Consider the following 25,473-nt stretch of genomic DNA (forward strand, 5'->3'; position numbering starts at 1 on the left):
AAAATAGGTTATCATTTAGTTGGCGTGATTGCACATTGTTGTTGTTGTTGTATGTAGTTTTAAGTAATAGATTTAGTAAAAGAATAATATATATCTCTTTTTCTGTCCTAGTTGTAGTGTAGCAATTCTTCCTCTAGAGGGCAATATGAACACAGTGTGACCAACTTTGGTCAGTTCATTACAATGAATGCAGTCAATGATAACCTTTGAGAGGGCTTCAGTGTGTTTTCAGTTTTCAGTGTGGTGCGGGGTCTAACCATAGGTAATTAGTATAAATCTCCTCAAAATAGATCAGATTTAATGATAACACATTAGTAATTTAGCATCATTGATGGGGTGCCTGCTAGAGACAAATTGATTTTGAGTCATCTGACATAACCATGAACGCCTGGTCTTTGCCTTGCTGCTGAAAATAATAGACTTAACATAATTCTGCTTTCTGACTTTAAACTTCCTTTCTCTCCCCTTTAGTATGGTCTGAAATCCATGCTGGAGTCAGATGAGGGAATTCCTCTGCTGGTCAGAGCCATCAACCCCAGGGTGCCTCATATGATGGTGGATGCTGTCAAGCTGCTTTCTGCCATTTCAATTTTGGAACATCCGGAGAACCTGTAAGTATCAGTGAAATGCCGACACTAGTTGAACACACAAAAATTATGACCCCCGGACAACCAATTCTTCCCCACAGTTTAAGTTTGAAGCGCAGTTCTCTAGTCACAACAAATAGTAACTTAGCATTGAAATCCGAAATTGAACAAGTACATATCTAATGCTTTTGTCTTTCACTTGCAATAGAATGTACTTTTGAATTCGATTTTGTATTTATTTATTGTTCTTTGATGTAACAAAATGTAGCCAACTTTTACATGATGTTCATAACTGTCTGTTTTTTCTTTTCTTTTTTTTTTTTTTACTTTTACAGTCATGAGCGTGTTTTGGAGGCCATTACAGAGGAGGCAGAGAGGCGTGACATTGAGAGGTTCCAGCCTCTCATTGCTGGCATGCAAAATCACAACATTGCTCTTAAGGTGCACATGAACACACATACTTCACTCTGTATAAATCCCCATGTATGTTTTTGTTGACAAATGACACCAACCCAGTTGAATTTGATAGGCAGAGTTACTCAATGCAATCTGCAGTGTTACTCGACTGACAAATATTGTGTTTTGTATTATAGTATAGTTTAGTATTATATCATCTATCCAGTTAGTCTAAATTGTGAAGCTGACTTTCTGAATTATTATTATTTTTTTTGGCAGGGTGGCTGCATGCAGCTAATCAACGCCTTGATCAGCCGGGGAGAAGAGTTGGACTTCAGGATCCATATTCGCTCTGAACTGCTAAGATTGGGACTCAGAGACCTGCTGACGGTACAGAAAATACTCTGGTTTGATCTTTTCTCAAAGTGACTCTAACAACACACATGTGCAAATCCTTACTCTTTGTGTCTCACTCTTGATGCCTCTGTCTTGCTGACTGGCTGAGACACGCTCATATGCTATGAAAACTTTCTCTCAACTGTCCAAGCTCAATGTTTGTCACACTCTTCCTGTCATTTTCCCCCTTGCCTTTTCATCCCTCCACCTACATCCCATCTCTCTCCCTGCAGGAGGTGCGGATGATAGAAAACGAAGAGCTGAGGGTGCAACTCACGGTGTTTGATGAGCAGGCTGAAGATGACTCTGAGGACCTCAAAGCACGTCTTGATGACATCCGCATAGAGATGGAATATCCTTTCACTGAGCAAAACTGTCAGGGTGTTTTGACCTTGAAAATCTATATACCTGGTTACAACATAACTTTGCACGTTTGTGGTTTGGTTACTTTACTTGTTTCATAAGTGAAAAGAATAATCATCATAATTGTTTTGTATAATGAAAGAATATTCATGATTCACACAGATGGGATGTAGAATTATATGCATTTATTCCTTTTATTTTAAAAATTAATGAAGCAATATACACTAAAACAGATTTCCTTTCTCTTCCCAGTTATCAGTCTGACCACTTACTTTGTTCCAAGACAGATGCAAAATGTATATTTTCATACTGATAAGCATAATCTTCCAGGCTCCGGGGACGTTGTAACCCTGTGTGAACTTTTTAACATTCAAAATCTGTCTTTGCCAATTAGCATGTCACAGACATCTGCTACTCATCTGCAGTGCAGTGAAGAATCAAACATCCAGCCACCACCACCACTATCTGTTTTTGTTCTACAGATAAGAGTCAGTCCAATTATTAACACAACAACAACAGCAGCAGAAACTATGTAGTCAAGTGTCTATTTCTTTTGTTTTATATGGACTTGAAGGTTCATTCCTCAAGTTTTTTGGATTGCTTTTTCTTTTCACAATTAAACAAACGCATTCAAGACATGAGATTGATGTTAGAACTCCAGTCCAAGCTGTCAGTTAACAGCAATATTGGCAAAACAGGAGACTTTCCCTTCTCCAGGAAGGTCAAGGGTAAAAAAAGGGTAAAAAAAACAATCAAAAAACAAAGGAAATCACCATGGGTGGGGGGCTGCTAGAATATCAATCAGTATCATTCTACTACACTACACTAGATGTGAAAAGAGTCCCTTCAGAATTTTATTTTATGCCATTATGATCTATCGCCATCAAACCTGAAAGCCTATAATAATCTTGTCCTGATTTGATACATATTTACAGAGAAGGATGGAAAGGACATTGTTTCATCTTTATCTCACAAGTAATGTTCTGTACTCTTTGCCTTAGTGTGACACCAAGGATGGACAAGATTTATGTAACAATAAAGTCCCCCTTACTGTAACAGTGTACTTTCCAAAAACCCTGAAAAAAAAAAAAAAAAAAAAAAAGACCAACTGCTTTAACTCTGCTTTTGACGTGCAGTTCTAATTTTTAACACCAGGTGTCTCCCAGGAGTAACCAGTACAGTGTCAACACAGTCAGCCTTCCTTATTGCAACACTGAGGTCAAATGAAAGTTGAAATCATAAACATACATGTGTGATAAAACTGATTGTGATAGTTTTACAAGACATGTTGAAATTATATCACATTGTCCGTCCTTACACAACAAAGATAATCACATGGACTATAAATGAGGTCTCTGTTTCATTTACATGTAACTACAATTCTGAAGTGTACAAATGACAGATATTGTGCTCATGTTTTTTAATATATATTTTTACATTGTCTTAGTTAAGCCTTAACTGTCTTTGCTTCAGTGATGTGAGGGAAGTGTTTGAGATTGTTGTCAACACTGTGAAGGATTCTAAGGCTGAAACCCACTTCCTGTCCCTGATGCAGCACCTGCTGCTGATCCGTAATGACTATTTGGCCAGGTAACACATGAACATGACACATTCATACATGGCGATACGCACTCACACATACGCCTCTTCACACATTCACATGTTAGAGCTGATACTGTACCGTCTTGGATTTACTTATCGCAGCTTTTCTTTTCTTTTGATATTTGATAAATTGTCTTTTATGGGTAAGAAATACTAGAGGAAGGCTAGTTGTTAAATTGTTCTAAAAGACTGATAAGCAGATAATAGCTGCATATAGCATAAGGCAAATATGCAGAGGTGAACTTCAGAATCAGGAGGAAGAATTCAGACTCCTTACTCAAGCACCGTGCAGCCATACCATATATGTATACATAAAAGTTCTTATGTAACTGTCACTGGAAATGTATTTTGCAGCACCAATGCAAAAAAAAAAAAAGCCAAAATAACCAAGACAGAGGGAAAACGTAAAAAGAAATAGTTCTTCCTTCTCTTAAATTCCCTTTCAATTCCCTCTATTCATTCGCCTCTCCTTCCTCTCAGCCCTGTCCTCCATTTGCTGTTTGTTTTCTAGAGCACCGTTCAAAGGCTGAGAAATTAATACATGCAAAGAAGTCCAATTCCATTTTAATAGAAATGAATGCCATCACCTCTTATCACCAGAAATATGCTAATGTCTCTCCCTGTGTCTCCCAAAGCCCTTGGGGGTTTAGCTAGGGAAACAGAGGAGAAAGGAGGAGTGAATAATTGAATGACAAGACAGGGGTAGAATAATGTTGAGGACAAGTCAAGAGATGTTCGCCATAGTGTATGCGCATTCACACATGCATGTCCACTTCCACACTCAGCAACACAAAAAGGAGGAATGCTTTGCTTTACTTAATTTCACAGAAAACCGGCAACAAAAACAACGTGCAGGCATGCACATATCTGAGCTGAGGTAGTTGTATTGTTGGTCACTGTTGCCTTAAATGTACTAGACAGGAAGGAAATGGTGGTTTATTTTTAACAAGGTTTGGGGAATAAATTGTGATGATGGAAAAGGTAGCTCGAGCAAATAGTCCCAGCTGAGGTCTTTTTAGCTCCTTTCTCATCCATCCCTCCCTCTTTCCTAAACTGCTTTCTCATCCAGGTGATCCAGTGGAACACAATGGAGGTGGTCTGTAATGGACTCCACTGAGACAGGAAGTGAGGGTGGGAGGGAGAACTGTAGAGGGGCTGAAAATACAGCTTGATAATTACAGAGATGAAGAGAGAGGTGGTGGAGGGCGAGACGATAATGGAGATGAAATTGAGAGTTGAGGTAAATTGCTAGATAGATGTTGAGAGAAGAGGGAGGGATGTGGAGGGAATGGAGGGTTTGGCATTTGTGTGGGAATAAATGAAAGTACCTGCTTCTCTGGTCTATTTTTAATTCTCGGTCTCACTGTGTTCTGTTCTCATGTGGAGATGGAGGCCTGGTAATTAGCTAGAATACACAAATGGATTCTTTGAATTGTCATACTTATAGACATACTGTGCATAAACGCAGACTGTACAGGGCCTAATGACCAAATGGATGCAGTTTAAAAATCCAATGACACGTGGATTTTAGCAGTAATCAAAATGATATCGCCTTAGGCCTACTAACTGGCTAACTGGCTTTTCCCTAATATGCCTGATGTCTAAATTTAATGTGCTCAGGATAGTGTAGAATACCAAATTTAAGATACAGCCAAATACAAATCTATTTCCACTTTGACTTCTTTTTCTTGAATGACACTAGATGGCTCTCTCGCTCCACGGATAAATCTGAGCTTCAGGAAAGGAAGAAAAAAAAACAAAAAAAACCTTGAAGTATAGTGAAGGAGTGGAATAAGTGTTAGACAAAGGCAGAGTGACTAACAGAGACAGGGGAGGGAGGGAGACAGAATAAATAAAGTATTGAGTTTGTGACTCTGGCAGCATCTAATGGGGTCAGGGAATAAGACACCTCCAAAATTGAGTGTCTGTGTGAAGTTGCCTTGATCAGACACGGGGCGCTGGACATACACCAACACACTCTCACGAAACACAGTTGCACACAATCAATCTTTGTGACAAGAAACTCAAACTGTCATGCTCACACAGACAGCCAATCTCACTCGCAGACAAAGTGACAAAGCATGTGTGTTCACACATTTGTCTGAACAAATGAACCGACTTGCTCTTTGTCAGTCTCGTCCTCTGCTTAGATGATGTGACAGATTTTTTATTAACGCAGACTGCACTGTTATGGTACAACACATACATTTGATATCATTATTGCTATTGTGGACACAACATGGACAGTTTTTTGTAAGAGTGACATGTTCTTTTTTTTTTTTTTACCCCAAAGCATCACATTTTGACTCTCTCTTTCCATTGTTACCCTCCTTCCATCCTTCTCATCTTATCTTCCTCTTGATTTTACTTTCTCGCTGTCTCCTAATCTATCTCTCTGTAAATCTGTCACTTGCTCCTTCCTGCAGGCCTCAGTACTACAAGTTGATAGACGAGTGCATCGCTCAGATCGTGCTTCACAGAAATGGAGCGGACCCTGACTTCAAATGCCGTAACCTCAGCCTCAACATCGAAGGCTTGATAGGTAAGTTGAGACTGAAATGCACATATGATCTTTCTTTTTCTTTCTCAAAGTGTGTATGGGCCTTCTGAACATCAACCAACACACGTCAAATGTAGAGTTGTATGTATGTGTTTCCCTAATCAACACAAAATTCACATGGACCAGAAAAATCAAACCTTGAAACTTTCAGTCAAATTTAACGTTTGGTCTTCCCCCTCTAATCACTGACACGATTACCGTGATACTGTCAATGTCATACCTGCCCTTTGTGATTTAGCCTTAATTTGGTCAAAATACACATTATGTAGTACAGTTGCATGGTTTACAAATGTGCAGTGGCCCAAAATCACCACAGGATGGAGCCAGAGCGGCAGTGTGTGTTAAAGTGTGTTAGTGTGGGCTGAATATTGCCACAGGTTTCACAGTCATTGGTTAGTGGTATGAAATGAACTTTATCAAGAGGATAAAAGCTTTATCTCAAACAAAGCAATCCCAGAGTCTGATTTCACAGTGTAGCAGGTGATATTTCTTTGTCCTTCTCCAGTGTTTGATCCCTGACACACACTGATAGATTGGTTTGATGCTATCTCTCAGGCACAGGTGGTGAATTTATTAATATAACAAAAGTCAGTAGAGCTCATTTTGCAAGCAAAAGATAGGTTCACCCTTTTTTTTAAAGTCTTTTTGAAAGCAACAATGAACAATGTTGATGACTGTCTAAATGCAAAAAATACCCCCCCCCACACACACCCAATATTCCTGTGAAGTTAATGAAAATAAATATTCCACTAATATTCCAGTTTACATGCCGCTGAGCATACTCCGAGTAACGTGCAGTAACGTGTCGTTCATCATGCCAAAATATAGAAGAAAATATGAAGGCATCCAAAACTCCTTATGACATTTTGCTTCATTGCATCAAAATAGGATTTTTTTAGAGGTTGTTTTACCGATGGTGGACTTGTTTGACCATGTGAACATAGCCGCTCTCTTTAATTTCTTAAACCACCTTATTGAAAAGGCCAGCATTGTGATATTTTCATACATCCTAAAAACCTGTGGATATCAGTCGTTCATGATGTTTAAAAGTCGTCGTGTTTCTCCTTCTGACCATAAATGTGGGATTTTCTTTTGGGCATTTATTTCTACCACAGCCTTGCAAAGTGTTTGCTATCCATGACAACGAACAGAGCTGACCGTTAACAGGCAAGATGGCATGTGTTCCAATCTGCGTTAAAAACCCATTTGAGGGGGGTGCCCAGTAGCTCAGTTGGTAGAGCGGACGCCCCATATACAGAGGCTATGTCCTCGCCACAGTGGCCGCTGGTTTGATTCCAACTTTGGCCCTTTGCTGCCTGTCATCCCCCCTCTCTCTCTCCCCTTTCCCGCTTAAGCTGTCCTATCTAATAAAGGTGAAAAGCCCAAAAAAATCTTCAAAAAAACAAAAAAATTGAGACTCATATTCCCAATGTGCTGTTTACAAGCCCAAAAGTGCTTCTAAAACATGAGTAATACTAGCTCATTCCACATGTCTTATTCAAAAAATGCATGAATAATAATAGTTCTGAATATTAGTCGGCATGTAAGCATTGTCAGTGTTTTTTCTGCTGAATTGACCACTCTTTTTCATTAATTAAAAGATTCTTTGCTTATCACTTGCAATGGGAGTGATGTTGAACTAAATTTACGGTCCTTGTTCTGTGCAAAAATACAATCTAAAGTTTATCTGAAACTAATATGAGGCTTCAGAAATTTGAATTAATCAAATCCAGCTGAGTACCTTCCAGAGTTACTGACTTTTCAGCACAAAGTTCCCTCTTTGTGTTACGATGCCTCTGCTGCAGCTCAGCAAGAAAACAGTGTCGGGGGAAACAGAAAAAGGGAATTCTAAAAAGACTTTAGAGGATATTCACTTGATTTGATTAACTCAGACTGCTGAAGCCACATTAGCTTCAAATAAAACATTTGAATACATTTTTGCACAGAATGAGGACTGTAGATTTTTCCTCTTTCGCTTCCATTGGAAGTGCTTTAGAAAAGGATCTTTTAAAGGCTCGAATGAAAAAGAGAAATGATTATAGCTAGCTAAAACTGCTTCAACATGTATGCGCTACCTGACCACAGTTTCAAGACAGAAATGATTAAATGTGAACCTTTTGTCTAAGTGCCTGTGAGCAAGACGCAGAATCTAGACGAGTTACAGGGTTAACACAGACTTTTTAGGGGGATCAAGAAAGCATTATGATTTCACTGATGTTTGTCATTTTTGTATGTAAACATTAAATGCTGAATTATGATAAAAAGTGGTGCACGTGCATGTGGAATTTTGGACTTGAGTGACAACACTCAGTGTTGACTAGGAAACACCTGCTGACTATAGTAAACTAAACCAGAGCGTAATGGAGGTGCAGGCCATGTCTCAAGAGTTCAATACTCCTTTATGGCAGGTCTCCGTTGCTCACCGCAGGAGGCTCTAATTGCACTGCTTCTAAATGCGTCCTGACACACACACAGGCTGGCTGGCCTCCTTTAAGGCTGCTAGAGTTATTATCGGTGGAAAGCAGCCCAATTCTGCCCTGCATGCATTATTTAGTGTTTTTCTTTGAACTCTGAAATTCAGCACAGTTTTTTCCTCTACATTCTGGCTCCCTTAGTGCTCTCTATTCGAAGTTTGTCCCATTTAGCCTAGCCACCATGACAGAAGTATACCCCCCCTCCCTTCCATTACACATCCAATAACCATGTAAACTCGTACACAAATGCACACTCCGAAATTATGTGTGGGTTGGCATATTATTGTGAAGTTCTTTCATCCGGCAAAATCTTCTCTTTCACAAAATAGACTTCTCATTTTGCTCTGCCTTGCTTACTAGCTTATCTAGATATAAAGAATCCTGCATAGTTTCAACTCCTGTTTCTATAAGCCATATTTTCATTTCAACTGAAGACTCAAATTTTATCTCTTCACAGTCTGTGCAATTTACCATCTATAAGTCAATGCAGTTTCTTCATTTTCTATTTTAGCTTTTCGCAGCTCTTCTCTCATTGCTATCTATCTGTTTGATCCCTCTCCTGGGCATCATGATTAGCAGTCTTTGATCCAGTGACTTTGTGGCATTCATCTTCATGCTAATTAGTTCTTTTACTGCACATGCTCGCTAAGCCCCTGGGCACTGAACCACCTGTAGGCCCTGCAATTATTCAGTAAAAGTACCCCGTTGGTCAGTCTGTGTCCTTTTCACCTTGTCCTCTGCCAAGCAGAACCCCTGATAATGGATTACTTCCAGACTGTTATATGGGCTTTCATTTTTGAATATAAGAATTTGATATGAATTGGTGTGAGGTGTATTTCGCATAGAGGGAAATTAGTGTGCTCCCACTTCATTCACACATACACACAGCCAGACAAAGGTGTGTGTATTGGAGGCTCAGAAGGTAATGATGTGTACAAGCAGCATGCAACAGATGGCATCCTGTTGTAATGAGATGCCTCCACAATCTTCTCACGGATCTTTGAGTAGTGTGATAAGGGAAAAATAGGGAGACAGATCGGATGCTTGCTCTGTGTGTACGCATCTGTTTGTGAATGTATGTGGGCGCACAGCATGTGCCAGACTGAAGGGTGCGATGTCTTCACGCCCAGACGTGTGCAGGTGCATTGTCTGAAACCCTTATCTTATCCACCACCTTTTTTTGTTTTCTCCTCCTTTCTTTTTTTCCTGTCTTCTGTCCTGTCTGTTTGGCCATAGACAACATGGTGGACCAGACCAAGGTTGAAACCAGCGAGGCCAAAGCAACAGAGCTGGAGAAGAAGGTGAAATGCACACAAATAAATAAATAATTTATATTGAAAATCATAAATGCACACTCACACACAACACTATGGAAAGACATATATACATGTCATCCCAGAGGCACACAAGCTATTAGACACAAAGAAAATAATTTATTGTAAAACTAACATTTTCCCCTCACACACACACACACACACACACACACACACACACACACACACACACACACACACACATACACACACATATGCTGGGACTGTAATGAAATTCTATGCGGCCGGTGTTTGACATGAAATGGCAAATGAGAAAAATGAGGGTCTGAAGAGAATGAGCATGCATGTGTCTAATAGCCACCCAACAGACACATACTCTTACCGGCTTGCAAAAAAACACATGCAACACACACATTCACACAAGGGGGTAAATGCCTTGATTGCGGTGTGCTGCTGCCCTGATGTTTCTGTCCCAGTGACAGGATAATTGCAGAGAGGGAGCTGAAACTAGCCTTCATTCAGGCACACATAAAGACACACACACTCACGTGGGATCTTATCCATTGAAGGCACGCACGTCCACACAAACACACATTACACGAACACACTTGGATTCATTTTCGTTGACCACATACACACATACACACCATATTGCTAGTTGTCTATGATGGGGTAATTGCAGGCAGTCTCTTTGGCAGGAATTAGGGATGAGGCTGTCAGGACGCTGACAGCGAGAGTAACGGATCTGCTGTTGGCAAATTAAATGGCCATGTGTGTCGGTGTGTTCATGTAGTCATGTGTTTGAATGCTCCTCTCCTGTTTGTCTCTGTCCTACAAGAAAAATCCTTGAAGATATAAGAAAGTGAGAAAATTAAAATTGGGGGTAAAATGTTTCTCTTCCCTTTTTTTTTTGGGATGTGAAGGCTTTAAAATGCAAGTGAGAAGTGAGCTCATACAAGTGCACTGAAGCATCCTAACTCCATAATTGACACTAATTTGCAGTGTAAATTATACAATGAAACTGAAAGCACTAGACTGCAGGAAATGGCTTCTGCAGGTCTTTGAGATACGGAAACTGCTGCAGCTTCAAGAGGAAGGCTAAAAGCTTGTGCACGCAAACACACTTTGCTTCCATGTTTCATTGGAGAACCCGGGTGTTTTTGTAGCCTCAGGGATGATATTTATGAGGTTTATTTCAAATTACTTTACTGCTTTTCAATCATCCTTAAAAAGAAATGGTTTATAAAGCGATGTAGCCTTTGAAGTGCTCAACCTTAATCTTGTAGTAGCGTGGCTCTGAATTGTATTAACATTATATTCATTCTTTGTTCATTTATGTAGTCTTTATTTTATAACAAGGAATTCTTTCATATTTTAAAGATCTAGTTTGTAGGATGTAGTGGCAACCAGTGGTAGGGCTGGGTATCGCTTAAAATATTTTGATACCAGTACCAACACCCTTCAGGTGATTCTGAGACCAATTGGATATTTAATTTGATTCCTGTAATGTAAATGAAGTGGCGTGTAGCATAACCATACTTTTGAATGTTTTGGTGGCGCCTCAGCACACAGAACTGCCAACTCAGTCATAAACACTGCACTCGACAGTGGCGGAGCTAATTGTTAGCATCACATGGCTATTGTTACATGATGCTTATTTACAAAATTATCTGCATAGTCAAGCTGTTTTGGTGTCAGTTTGAGTTTGTTGGGATTATTTATCAGCTCAGTGTTGGATGTTAGCCACAGCTGCTGTGTTAGCTCGAGGTAACCACCAGACGTTGAACTGAACAGTAACAGAAAGTTTACTGATCTGGCAGAGGAGTCAGGACAAAACTGAACCTTCTCCTGCATGCCAAGCATGTAGGAAAACTATGGTGGCTGCAAAATTATACGAATGGCGTTATTGGGAGAGCCAGAGTCTGGTCTGTCTGTTATGCTACTGAAAGACAACATGACGAACTCGATGGGAAAGGGCCTGCTATATATGCAGATATAAACAACTCACTCTAAGGTAATGAAAACATAGCAATTCTTATTTTGAGGGGATTAGAAACCATTCCTGCTAAAAGATCCCCACTAATACACACTGGATCTTTAAGATATTTCTAGAGTATTATATTTCAGGACATTAATTTTACTCTGTATTTATTTTTTAAATTTATTTTTAGGGTACTCAAGAATGTTGGTTGTTTTTTCCTCACACAGTATCATTATGATATTACTATGTGCATGGTAGGTTTTCATGGTCTGTGCCTCCTGTCCAGGGGAAGAGATTTGTTTTGCAGGTGAATGAGGCTGTACTGCATAAGAAGAAGTTGTACTGGATTAGCTGAATATTCATCACACCAGCACATCAGGAACACTATTTTCACAACAAAGGCGCAGTATCCATGCAGTCCTGGTACCAGTGGGACCTTTTGTTAGAGCCTGAGTGAAATCTGAGAAAACATTGTTCACTGCCCTCAAGACATGTCTCCGTCTTGAAGTTTACCACTTCATTAAAATCTGGCTGTCACGTTGAAGGAAATTGTAACTGAGTCTAATGCTTTCTGTGACCCTTTACATGTGCATTAGCTGGATGCAGAGTTGACAGCACGCCACGAGTTGCAGGTGGAACTGAAGAAACTGGAGGGTGACTATGAGCAGAAGCTGCAGGACTTGAGCCAAGAGAAGGAACAGCTGTCCACTTCTAAGCAGGAGCGGGAAAAGGAGAACCAGGGACTACAGCAACAACTAAGCACTCTGCAACAGCAGGTACACACAAACACATACACCCACCTACCCACCTGTCTATGGGGCTCAATGCCTTTTAAATTCCACTAAATCTGAATCTTGATTCTAGTGCGTTTTTTACTGTAGAGTATTTAGTCAATAAGTTTAATATGACAACTTCTTTCAGTACGTTTTTGATGTGTTAAGTATTCTTAAAGTTAATGAGAGAATCCACTGAAATAAAAGTGAGTTGAACCTAGTACGACACTTACAGAAATCTTTGTGGTAAGTGGATCAGCTCAAACACAATTCAAACAGTATTTCCATCATTGCTTGATGCCATTGTCAATTAAAAAAGCCACAACATAAGGACAGAATCGATAAAGTTTGTGTCAGATAATCAGATCGGTCTTATTTAATGTCCTGGAAACACATACACACCAAACAGAAGTTTCTGTTTCTAAAGCTGCAAGAAGGAAAAATATTTTGAGGCTTAGCGAAATACAATATTGCAGAAGTCTAAGCACCAAAAAGTTGTCCAACATCTATGCACACCCACACAAACACACAAGCCTCCTGGCCTTAAATGATTTAGCCAACTGCTAGCACGGCATGAAAGAGGGGGGAAAAAAACAACTAAAAGGATATCGTGAGAAGAAGCCAAATCCTTCGCAGATTAAGAAACTCAATAAAAACATGGATAGTGGGGGAATGGGAGTATAAAGAGTGACTAAAGGGAGAAGAAAGGGAAAGAAGGGAAGGATGGAGATGGGACAAACGGAATATTTAAAGGCCAAGATACACATGCGGGTGTGTGTGTACATACACACACATACAGTAGGGAAGCAAAGATGAGGATTGTTTAGCTGTCAGTGTCCTGCTGCCACACCAGCTGGACTCTGCCTCACAGTGACACCCAAATTCACAAACACACCAAGTGACCCAGAACAGTCTGCCTCTGTGCATGTGTGCTCATAACCACATGAAGATGTTTCTCTGCATGTGTTTGTGTGTGTGTGTTTGCGTCTGTCAGTAAGAGAAGTACACAGCTTCCAAAATGAGCCTCATCCAAAGTGGCTGATGCCAGCAGAGTCATCGTCTCACCACGCGAGAGCCCAAACACGCATATGCACACACAGTTGTCCAACGCATCAACAGCATCACCAGCCAGGCATCAGACAAGCTTCTCATACTAAGATGGCTCACTTTCTCTGTGTTTGAGGCACTGCCCATCCAAGATTTCTTCACATGTAGAGATCTCTCACTGTCCCGCCGTGTGATGCCGTGCCCAACTTTTCATCTGCTGCCTCACTAAGAAAGCTTGCCTCGGAGGCCCTTTATGTCTGTTACTGTCTTCTTTTCAAAGTCCGAGGAAACGACACAAACAATTAGTTACGCTGCGTACACAGACACACTTTCACATGCACACTGTTAACACTTTAATCACAACTAAGAACACAGAGAGTAAATAAACTTCTCTATACTTTAAATTGCATATAGTATATCCACATTCAAAGCCTAGTCCTCTCTCATAGGCCACTTTTTACTGGCTTGCTTTAATGGCTTGGACGGTTTCTCAATAATTGTCGCCTCACTGATGTAAATACTGAAATTAGTATTTCAGTGTTGAAATAAAAAATTGATTTCACCCCCACTTCTAATTTAGAAGTTTGTCCTCCTGGTACAAACTTTTTCTTTTGAATTCCTCTGTGGACTTAATTCCCCCCTGTTATGTTTTTCTCTCTACGCCTTGTCCTCCATTCTCTCCCATCTCTCCCAAAAGTCAATCCTACCCAGACTTTAATCCCTTTTTATGTCGCTCTTTCCCCTCTTTTGTTCTGCTTCTTTTTCTCTCAAATCTAATCACTCTGTTGGCATGGCTATTCATGGGAAATGGTGGAAGTTGCCAAAGCTTATACAAAATTAATGTCTATTCAGAAATAATAAACAACAAACAACATACAGTGAAGTCATGCTAATATTAAAAAAAAAACTGTGTATGATGTGCAGATTTACAATAGCATGTCCGTATGTCCAGTGGTATTTTAATTCACGTTTATGATAACATACTGTATTGTTACCTCCCTGCAGATTGACAAGTTGTCTAAAGATCTGGAAGAGGCCAAGACCAAAGTTGTCACAGTTACTGTTCCTGTGCCAACACCCGGTTTGCCCCCTCCACCCCCTGCCCCTCCTCTCCCTGGCCAGAATGCTGGTGGCCCCCCTCCACCTCCACCTCCGCCCCCACCCCTTCCAGGCCAAGCAGGCATCCCTGCTCCTCCACCACCTCCTCCTTTACCGGGTCATGCGTGTATTCCTCCTCCTCCTCCCCCACCTCCTTTACCAGGCATGCCAGGACCTCCGCCACCCCGCCCCTTCCTGGCATGCCAGGACCTCCGCCACCCGCCCCTTCCTGGCATGCCAGGACCGCCACCCCCTCCACCCTTACCTGGGATGGGTCCTCCACCACCACCACCACCTCCTGGGTTTCCTGGTGCTCCTCCCCCACCGCCAGGCCCAGGCATGCCTCCACCTCCACCATTTGGAATGGGAGGCTGGGGAGCCCCTGCACCACCTGCACTGCCTTTTGGGCTCCAGCCTAAGAAAGAGTACAAGCCTGAGGTCCAGCTGAAGAGAGCCAACTGGAGCAAGGTCAGACCTGAGATCGATGGTTCAATATGTTCTAAATTTTCAAAGAGGGATTGTAAAATTGCAAGTTTTATTTTTTTTGCAGGCAATGTTAGCCAAAACGCAATTAAGCCTAAAAGTTTATCTCCTATGTATGTGATAAACTTTTAGGCTTAATTAGGCTGTTTTGAGAGTGAGCAACCTGTAGAGAATGAAGCGCACGATGAAAAAGGCCTTGAAAGTTAAGCTAAAAGCAGCATAAACCAGCAGTTACCTTCTCACTTAACTACGAATGTCCACTTTAAATCATTTGATTTAACTTAACCGTTTATATTTTTGTGGACACTTCTTGCCCCAGGTGATTTTTTCTGAATTATGGTTTTTACATCTCCAGAAAGTTTTTGATGTTGTTGTTGTTATTGTTTAGCACAATTAGATGATGTTGTGCTTGCTTGTCATTGCATCAATCTGCCAAAAATAAGTGTTGAAAATTAGGTGGTTGATGGCACATCAGCATACTGTATTTCAGCTTCTCAGTGTCCACATTAGTTTAATTCTCATGTAAAAACAGGGAGGGATTTTTATTGTGAATAGTTTTAGTGAAATTTAAAGTTTGTATGTAATTTACTGTGCTAGGCTATACCATGCAGTTGGTAATAGCTTAGGGCATTCTTTAGTGTGAGATAGCGCGTTAACAGCGAGATTCTGACCCAAAGTGACTTGCATGCACACGTGTATCTCATGACTATGTGCTTCATGTTCTTCTCCACCCTCTCATCTGTGATGGTTAAAACATCAAAACGGGCCTCTGTCTTTCTTTAGCCTAAAGCTACTGTTTAATGGCTTCAGCAGACTTCATCAGCATTTAGCTTCTCTCTCTGTCTCTCTCTCTCTCTCTTTCTCTCTTCTCTCTCGGGCTGGTGAGAGTGTTTGACGAGGATGTCACAGAAATTGCTTTTTAATAAGCCTTCTTCTTTTAACTGCACCACTGAAAGATAATTAAATTGCTGCTAGAAAGGACAGTATTCTTTTGTAATTTAAATTAACTTTTTTTTTCTGGCTTGGTCTCATCGTCCTTTTTGCGTGCTCTCTTGCTTTTCTTTCTTGCTCCTTCAGCTCATCCCCATATCACATTTCCTTTCCCTACTCTCTGTCTTCTCCATCCTACACCCCCATCCCTGAGGCTTTGTCCATAATGAAAGGACTGATATCTGTAAATTTACTACCACTGCTTTCTCTCTGACTCTCTCTGTTTCACTTTCTCTCTTTCTCTTCTCCTTTAATGAGAACACTCAGAAAGTGGAGGAAAAACACACAAAGTTAATTGTGACTTGTGACCAGAAGAGAGAGAGGAGGGAATAAAGAGAGAGCGACCGAGTAAAAGAAGGAATGGGAGGAGGAAGAAAAGCAGAAGCTTCTTCCTTTTTTGCATTTCTGTGTGTGAAGCTCTAAAGCGCAAGATGTTTTGTGGTAGAGACAGTGTGCAAAGATGAAAGAAAATAACTACCTGTTTCCTCCTCTTTCTTTCCTCTTTGTTCCTTCCTTCCTTCCTCAACCCTTTTCTACCATCATACCCCTGCCTCTTCCTTTTACAGCCCGGCTGTTGCTTTTGTTGTGCCGACTTCTTTATCTGCTCATCTCATTGTGTGCCAGGTGCACAGATGACCATTTTTGGAAAACTGAGTCAATTTGATGATATGGTTATCTAACAGATACAATACATCTGCCTCTCTCTTTCTCTCTCTCTCTTCTTCATTTTATCTCTTCATATATTTTTATCTCTCTTAGATCGGACCCGAGGACCTCTCTGAGAAGAGTTTCTGGACCAAGGCAAAAGAGGAGAAATTTGAAAACAATGAGCTCTTTGCCAAACTCACCTTAACCTTCTCCTCACAGACCAAAAGTGAGTGTGTAGCTTGGGTGTTTTCACTACTGCTGTTATCATGTTCTGTTTTACAGTAATGACCAACATTTTTTTCCCTCTTTCTCACCTCTCCCACATCCCTCCCCCCTTTCCCCAATTCCATGTCTATTTTGATTTTCCTGCTCTGCTTCCATCAGCAACTAAAGGTAAGAATATCACGCACACACCTCCAATTTAGTTTTTTTTTCACACATTCTCTCCAGCCTTTCTCACCTTGCTCTTCCTCTGCTTGGAGGACACACAGCACATTTACATTATTCAGCAATACTGTGTCAAAACAGCATCTCGCACAAGTTCATGAATAAACCAGCCACACCTGTGTTTGTGTATGTGTTCATCTCCTCAACAAGCCCGTGACTTGTGCGGAGACAGAGCACTAGGTGAGATGAACTGGGACTTGGGGACAGAGGGAGAGATGGACAAAGAGAGGAGGGTAGAGGGAGGGGATAAAGAGAAGGTCACTTATGTCCTTTGACTAGCCACCTGCTGTCCTGGCACAAAGCGCTGACACACAGGCGTACGCTCACGCACGCACACCTGTCCACTCCTATCACCTTGTCCCTGTGTCACCGAGCCTTCTGCTCTAACTCCTCCATATTCATATCATAACCAGGACACCAGGAAATCACAGACAGACAGTGTGTGTGGTTGCGCATATAATTCTATCTGACCTTCAGAATCAGACTCAGTACACATACACACACCGACTCTCGCCCATGTCATATACATAAACAGAAGTGTGCATGCACACGTGGCTGATGCAAGCTGTTGATGTCAGTTAAATGTCAGTGTTGGCAGCTGTCCCATCTGCATTCACCTGTATGGCAAGTCCTTACATCTGCCTGTCACTCCTTGATTTGACCCCTCCACCCCTTTGGCCTGTGCACCCACGCCTCCACTTTTTATTGGCTGAGACAGCCGCCTGTTCCAGTTGATGTCTAATAACCTTTTCTGAGAGCTGACTATAAAGACACCGTGGCCTTTTCATAGCCCCACACCTGTCTGTATGTCTGCCTGTGCGGATGTACTCTCTGTGTCTGTGTGTGTGTGTGTGTGTGTGTGTGTGTGTGTGTGTGTGTGTGTGTGTGTGTGTGTCGGGGGGGCAGAGAAGGGTAGGAGAGCGAGAGAGACGAGGTCCAGTCTGTTTATTACTCTCTATGTTTTGTTTTTTTCTTTTCTTTTTCTTGAGTCTCTTGAAGTTTGGTAGTTAGGAATAAAACATTATTTTCAAAATGCAAGTGGGATTTTATTAAGCTGTTGTGTAAGCATCTTGAGTTTTTGTGAGTGCGCATGTGTGATGTAATCCACACTGTGTCTGTGTTGTCTGTGGCTGTGCATGCAAACACGCCCAATAAGCAACCAGCTCTGGTTATGCACATCGACCTTTAACCTGTTGTCCTTCCTTCTCTTGCTTAAATACACCGCTCAAGGCGTAATACAATCCTCCTGACCTCCCTATCCTTCTCCTAATCCCTCACCTCTGGAAGCCCGGCTTCACTCTTCCTCATCCTCCTGCTCCTCCTCCTCCTCTTGCGCCTCCCATTCCTCGTTACCCAGCAAACAGACCGACACCACACCGAGCCACCGCTGACCCTTTCTGACCTTTCTTCCTCCTCTCCATCAGCTGCCCAGCAGTGCTGCTGGGGTTGCACACACACACACTCACCCACACAGAAAACAGACGTACGGGAGGGGGGGTAGTGTGCTCACGGCAGAGTCAGAGGTGCTGACCTCTGAGGCTTGGTGGAAGAGCACAGAGCTGATGGTCGGAGACACGCCCTCTGGCTGCACATGCCTCTCATGGACACAGTTCCACACTTTGACACACACACACACACACACACACACACACACACACACACACACACTCAAGTGTGCATATATTTTATCTTTTGGTTTTTGTATATTTAGTTATTTCCATTTTTAGTCTGTATATCTCTAGCTATGTCTGTTCTCTCTCTTACTCATTGAAAGGGGACCAGGATAAATACTTAATCTAGGGCTAGTTTTCCTTCATGTACCTGTCCCATCTGCTGCTGAGCATGTCAGAATTTACCTAAACAGATATAGAGCAATCCTGAAAAAATCGTCAAGATTATAATTAAAACCTTTATTGTTTGTATTAGTTGATGTGACATTACTTCTGTCATGTTAAGATGGATTTTGCTCTAACAAGAGCAGCTCTTGTGAAATCCTATTTACAGTAGACATCCCCATAAGCCACTGAAGCTGTTATCAGACATTGAGCATCAATTATCTGCAGTTTGTTTATGTGTGCGTGATGAATCTATTTGCATCTGAAGAAAATCTATCACAAAACATTTCCTAAATGCTTCCAAGACTATGTGATGTTTGGCTGATTTCACATTTTGTTTTTTTGTTGTTTTTTTTAATGTAGTAAAATGTAATGGTCTCACTTAGCTGCTTTTAACTTCACATACATTTGCAGACCTTTTTTTTGCCTGTTACAATTGTATTTCAGCGTTGAGCCTACTTGGTTACATGTTTTCAATACTGGTTCTGAGGTCAGACAAGAGCACAACATGTCCAGACTACTATTTGAGAAAAAGCTCCATCTTACTGGATTTATTTCAGTCGGGGCTTCTTTACCTCAAGACTTTTCACCTTTCTCCTCCCAAACTACTTAACTTGCCTTGCGAACAACCATTGCAGCCAAGGCCACTGTTAGCACTTCTGTGCTGCTCAACAACTTTATTCATCAGGACTGAAGTACAAAATTAAGCTGTCAACATGGGAAATGAGAAGCATACATTATAAAGTCAGTCAATAAATAGAGTCAGGTTTTGCTTTTTTAGGATGCAAACTGTCAAGGTTTTCAGAAGGTACATCACCTTTGGGAACAGCAGGCTACATGCTGGCTTTCTTTCTATGGTCAAGCTACATTTAAGTGGTGGATGTCTTTGTTTTACCTAAGCACCACTTATTGGATAGAAACTATATGATGATATATTCTTAATAAGACTACATGCTGCATTTTTGTTATGTAACTGAGCTTTTGAATGCGGTTGAGCTGATGCCCAGTCTGAGATAATAGCAAGCTGTTAACACTGTACATCTGTACAGCCTGATGACAGTGGTACAGCTTGGTATTCACAAGAATTTATTATGATGAAACTAGCCAAATTCCACTGCAATATGTGTGATAGAGAAATCATGCATATATACCACCATCTTCTTCCTGTAGACGTCTAGAAAAGACTGCTATTATTTTCTCCTGTTGTTGTGCTTTTCAAGTAAAAGAGCTTATAGTCAGAGAGCTGATATGACTATTTCCAATTGCAAACAGCCAGGTTGTTTAGATGAGAGAGTACGTGTGTGGCTGTAAAGTGTTTATTGTAGTGTATTAGGTTTCAGAAGGCAAGCTTATCCGAACATTCTCCCTTAAGCTACTGCTTCTCAATGCTTTACTTTGAAGTGCTTCTGTCTGTTTTCTGCTTTTTAGTGTTTGTTTTCCTCTTTCTTTCTTTAAATAATAATAATAATAGTAATATGAAGGGGTGGACAGAATCCAAACACTGTTTTTATGCGGTTACCCATTTTTTGGAAAGTGCAGAACAGTGGCACGGCTAGAATTCAAACACTGTTCATCTAATATGGGTAAAGATATCCTGAACTGTCCTTTTTTCACTTTTTTTTAGACTGTGTTTGATAGCAGGTGCCTTTTGAAGTCGGCACCTCAGATAGCCCAATTAGCAAAAGAATGAGAGAGAGAGAGAGAGAGAGCGAGAGAGGAGGAGGAGGAGGTGGGTGAAAAAAAGAAGAGTGAGCAGAGGGAAAGGCTGGGCTAGGGGGAACGTTGGTGATTAATTTGATTCGGGAGAGAAAAGGAGAGAAAAGGGCCAGGAGCATATATGATTATTAATCCTCATAATGTGAGGATCATTTTCATATCCCAATTCTCCAGCCTTTACACCCGTTCTTCTTCGGTGTCTCAGTCTCTGTTGCTGTGTTTCTGTGGTCTGTTGTATTATAGCCACCTCATTTTTTTTCTTCTCCGGCGGGGTTGGGGGTGCCATCCATTGTGTATTGCTGCCTAACACACATATGCAACAGCACCTTTCTGCATAACGTTCGCCTCCTGTAAAATAACGACAAGTTTATTGCAGATGAATGCGTGTTTGACGGTGCAAGGGTGCCTGTATGCTGGCGTATGTGCTCGAGAGAGTGGGTGGTGAGCTCAACCACATTTACAAACCAATTATAATAAGCCTTTTGATCTCCCTGTGTTCTGAAGAAATCAATTTCCTTCTCTGTAGGTGTGTGTGTGTGTGTGTGTATATGTATGTGTATTTGTATTTGTGCGCTTAGTTTCCTCTTAGGTCTGTTCCATTCACTTTTCACCTTAATGAGCCACCAATCAGCAGGAAAACACCGTGTATGTGTGTGTGTGCTCATGCTTGCCTGGGGCCTCTCTCGGGTTGTAGACCAATCAGTTAAAGGGATGAGATGTGTCATGTATTAGCAATAAGGACCAAGAGGCATGGAGAATTATGGCGCAGTGTTGTTGATTAGGTCATTACATCTTCTGCTGAACAGAGTTCACAACATTTGGTGGCTTGTTTTTGTTGCAGTACACTGGCTCAAGGTCATTGTAAGCAAAAGGAACATTTCCATGCTAATGAAATAACTTAAGCAAACACATGTCTCCTGGCGCTGTTTTTAATTTTTTACATACAGCAGACTGATTGCAAGGCCGTTGCAAAAATGTCAGCTGTGTGATATATTGACACAGTAGATTTACCCCATGGTCATTCATAAGGCACAGTTCATGCATCATGAAAAAGAGTACTGCACCTTAGTGCAGGGGTGGGAATCTCGAGGCTTCTCATGGTTTTGATTATGATTTTAAGGTCTACGATGGGATAAAACATAACATATTTGTAATGATCCATTATTAAGGAAAACAGATGGACTTTCTTCCATAAACTTATATTAGTTACATGTAGAGTTGCATCATTGGTATGAGATTTTCACAGTACAGCAACAGATCAAAGATATCACATTATTATTATTATCAGTTAATTTGACCCTTAAGAGATTGAAAACAGAATGTTTTTTTGGTTTGGCAAACACTATTATAATTGAAACTTGTAAACTTTTGTTTTAATGGAAGTTTGTGTAAAAAAAAAAAATCAAATCCTTTTTAAAACAAATAAAACAATGGCGAGATCATCCATGTGGTTGCATTGTTTTTCAACATGGTTGATAAACAAATTTTCATGGTCTTATTCCAAGGTACACCTTGAAACCAGCACACGGCTGCAACCCAAAACACAATAGTAGATAGAAATGGAAGAAAATAAATGTAAAGCACATCTTTACATTTGTTCCGTTTTAGCATCTAGTTGGCTCAGCCATATGAAACATACAGCCCGTTTTGGTTACAGGTGTTACAGTGTGATCATAATGTTGAAAATTGGTTTTCAAATGTTCTATTATTTACTTTTTTTGCATTGAGAAATAATCTTAAAAGAGATAATCATGATGCATCTAAGAATTCATGTTTTTTAACCCCACCCTAGTTTTAGTGGTCTTTGATTCTGCACCTGATGGCCACAATATTGCTAATCCATATTTGACAGGCCTGATAAATTACATGCAAGTTTTTGTTGAAAATGGCTACAGGTTAGAAGGTGAAGACCCTGCTTTTCTCTTCAGTGGTCTTCTTTCTTGCCTCCCTCCTCCTCCTCCTGCATCCTAGTTTCATAATCCCCCCACATCCCACTTCTCGGAGATGTTTGTTTTTCACTGTTGGATCCCCTCTAGGTCACAGCCAAGAAACATTTGTGAGTTTGTGTGTGTGTGTGTGTTTGTGTGTTTGTGTGTTAGTGCGTACATTTGTGTGCATGATTGTGTATAATTAGGGAGAGTTTTAGATAACAGTTTATGGGGAGTGTAGACTCAGAGCTGCAGTCTCCTGAGACTATTTAAAATATGTACTAATAAAGCACTTAGATGACTAAATGAGGAACGGGCACACTTTATTAAGCCATAAGAGTGTTTGTGCGTGATTGTGCTAAATTAGTATTGGCTTTGAAAAGCTTGTGTGTAATGTGTTTTAAGTTCTCTGAGAGTGTGTGTGTGTGTGTGTGTGTGTGTGTGTGAGTGTATATCACTGTGTGTATGTTTGTACTTGCCCACAGAAGCAGGCCTGGTTAATAAATCATGCAATGTTCAGGCTGGGGCTGCAGAAAGAGAAGCAGGTTAATGCAAGGGTCACTAATGCTGTAGAAAGAGCTGGGAAAAATATTACACTATTCTTTCCTTCTATTCTCTCTTATTCATTCCATTTCTGGATGCAGCCATTTCTCCACTCATATATGTAATCCCAGTTTTCTCTCCCCACACCTTTTTGCCAACAACAAATGACCACACGATTGGATAACCATGGGTCTGTGCACAGTTGTGTCTGTGAGAGACATAAATGGAAACGGCACCTAAAGCCCACATATAGACCAGCATTTCAATATGTAGGTATAACCTGTAAATGAAAGATTTGATGTTTATAGGTTGTGTTTGTGCTTACGTTTATGTGTACCAGTGCTTAAGTTGAAATCCTAACTATACCTCTTAAGCCCTCAACAGTAGCGGTGCATTAGGTTGGCTCGCTCTCTAAGCCTCGGTGTGTATTCTCAGTGCGGCAATAGCAAGCGCTCCCTCATTCACCATCTCTTTATGGTTGAGGAACAGCCACAAAACGCCGCTCATTCATCAGGCCTTATCAGGTTCAAACACATCTGTGTGTGCTCACATTGGCTCTCATTGCCAACTGCAACAGCTCACTCACATACACTTATGCATCCACATGTAAGCATGCTCTCACACAGACACAGACACACACACACACACACACACACACACACGCTTTTGTCCCACTCATTCTCTTCATTCCATCCCTCACTCCATCCCTCCCTCGTTATATCTCTCTCCTCTGTTTTACATGCAAATGAGCTAAGTGTACTCATGCTGGAGCATTACCGCTGTGTGTGCCTAATCTCCTTGCTGCCTTTTCTCTTTCCTGGAGATTATCCTGTTTTTAAACGGAATAGGCTTTCTTCGCTTCACTCGGCTCCTCTCCCAACCAGCCAGCCAGTCGGTCAGCCAGCCAGTGTTCCAATGTCTCATCCCAACACCATTACCATTTAAATGTTCCCAGTGATATGACAGCTGCGCGGGGACTGAGAGAACCTCTGTGTGTGTGCATGTGCTTGTGAGTGTGTTTTTAACCTTTGTGAGTGTGTGTGTCTTTAATTGAAGGATTGTCTGATAAGCTCAAAAGCTTGTTACAGATGCTAAGTATCCCCAGTGTTCGTGATTCTGTCTCTTTGCGCCCAGGCCAAGAGGGAAAAAAATATGAACAGAGATGGAAGGATGTGGGGATGAAGCGATATATGTATGCACACCTACACTCCTTCCACCCACTCTTCCTTCCTGTTTTGCTCCTCTTGGTAACAGTGGCATACTCTTTTCCTCCCCCTCTGTATTTCTTATATAGCTATGCTTTTCATGTGTGAGTGCAGACGTACATGTGCGCGTGCCCACGCCTCTGAGGCGTTACAGTGTTCGTGAAGGTAGAGGTGTTTTAATTTTTGTATTGATGGGTTGAGTAGGAAGGGAAGTCAAACTGAGGCTGCAGCTATGATTAGAAAGCATGCTAATCATGAGAAAAGGCAGAGATAAAGAGAGGACAAGAAAGAGTCAAAGTGTGGTGCAGCTGAAAGTGCACATCGACTGTGGATGGCTGTGCTTCCCCGCCTCAGCGACTCCCTCCCTGTTTATTTTTTGCAATATTAGCTACCTATCCCTGAGGGCAGTGACACACACACACACACAGGAGGCTTAGCCCACTTTGATGTCACTGATAGCATACATAAAAAAATGGAGCAGTAAAGAGCAACAACTTCAAAGATGAAGTTGACAAGATAGGAGCATTAACCCCCATCTCCCTTCCTCCTTTTCCTCTTCCTCTTCTCTCTCCTGACTTCCTCGTCTCTCTTCTCTTATCGCTGCCTGATAAAGGGTCTCTTATGAAAAGAGACAATGAACGAGGGATGGAACCAGAAAAATGACGGAAGACTGGTGGGGGGTGAAGATAAAGCAAGCTGTAAAATGAGAAAAGGCAAGATAGATGCCAGCAACAGAGGCATTTGAAAGTGTCCTTTAAAGTCCAAAGCTGCTATCTCAGTCGAATTGTTTAACAGTAGCCTTAAGCTGCTACTGATGCGGTGTTCGCAAGCCAGTGAGTTATTAGGGTGCTATTAGACTATCTTCCCCATTATGCTGATGGCTCAGACCATGTCTTCGGGGTTCTAGCACAATCGCACATATTAAAACTATCAATTTCACCAAAACTTTGCACACATTTGTACCAACTTTTTTAACTTACACATTATCTTGTCTGTTTCCGTGTGTGTACACAAATGTGTGTGTGCATGCACTTTGTGTTTGGCTAGGGTGTATGTGATGTCTGTGCTGTAACCTGCCCAGTTTTTATTGCCGCTGGTGTAGCATGGCCCCTGGTCTCTAGCTGTGG

General features: G+C 41.2%; 1 protein-coding gene across 2 annotated transcripts in view; it reads left to right on the forward strand.

Moving 5' to 3' along the window:
• diaph1 (diaphanous related formin 1) overlaps window positions 1-17,202 on the forward strand; it is a 52,423-nt gene extending 35,221 nt beyond the window's left edge. Inside the window, exons 7-17 of one of the 2 annotated variants that reach the window (XM_088081076.1) lie at window positions 472-611; window positions 923-1,028; window positions 1,263-1,373; window positions 1,613-1,731; window positions 3,216-3,332; window positions 5,771-5,886; window positions 9,615-9,679; window positions 12,230-12,409; window positions 14,459-15,019; window positions 16,784-16,898; window positions 17,057-17,202. In XM_088081076.1, coding sequence (XP_087937202.1) covers window positions 472-611; window positions 923-1,028; window positions 1,263-1,373; window positions 1,613-1,731; window positions 3,216-3,332; window positions 5,771-5,886; window positions 9,615-9,679; window positions 12,230-12,409; window positions 14,459-15,019; window positions 16,784-16,898; window positions 17,057-17,097 — 1,671 coding nt within the window. In that variant the 3' untranslated portion in view covers window positions 17,098-17,202. The remainder of the gene's footprint in view (window positions 1-471; window positions 612-922; window positions 1,029-1,262; window positions 1,374-1,612; window positions 1,732-3,215; window positions 3,333-5,770; window positions 5,887-9,614; window positions 9,680-12,229; window positions 12,410-14,458; window positions 15,020-16,783; window positions 16,899-17,056) is intronic. The other variant, XM_042493120.2, reaches the window with a different exon arrangement.
• The last annotated feature ends 8,271 nt before the right edge of the window (window positions 17,203-25,473 follow it).

This window comes from Plectropomus leopardus, chromosome 8 (genome assembly GCF_026936395.1).
Source record: "Plectropomus leopardus strain MGB_pleo_1.0 chromosome 8, ASM2693639v1, whole genome shotgun sequence".
NCBI classification, from domain to species: domain Eukaryota; kingdom Metazoa; phylum Chordata; class Actinopteri; order Perciformes; family Serranidae; genus Plectropomus; species Plectropomus leopardus.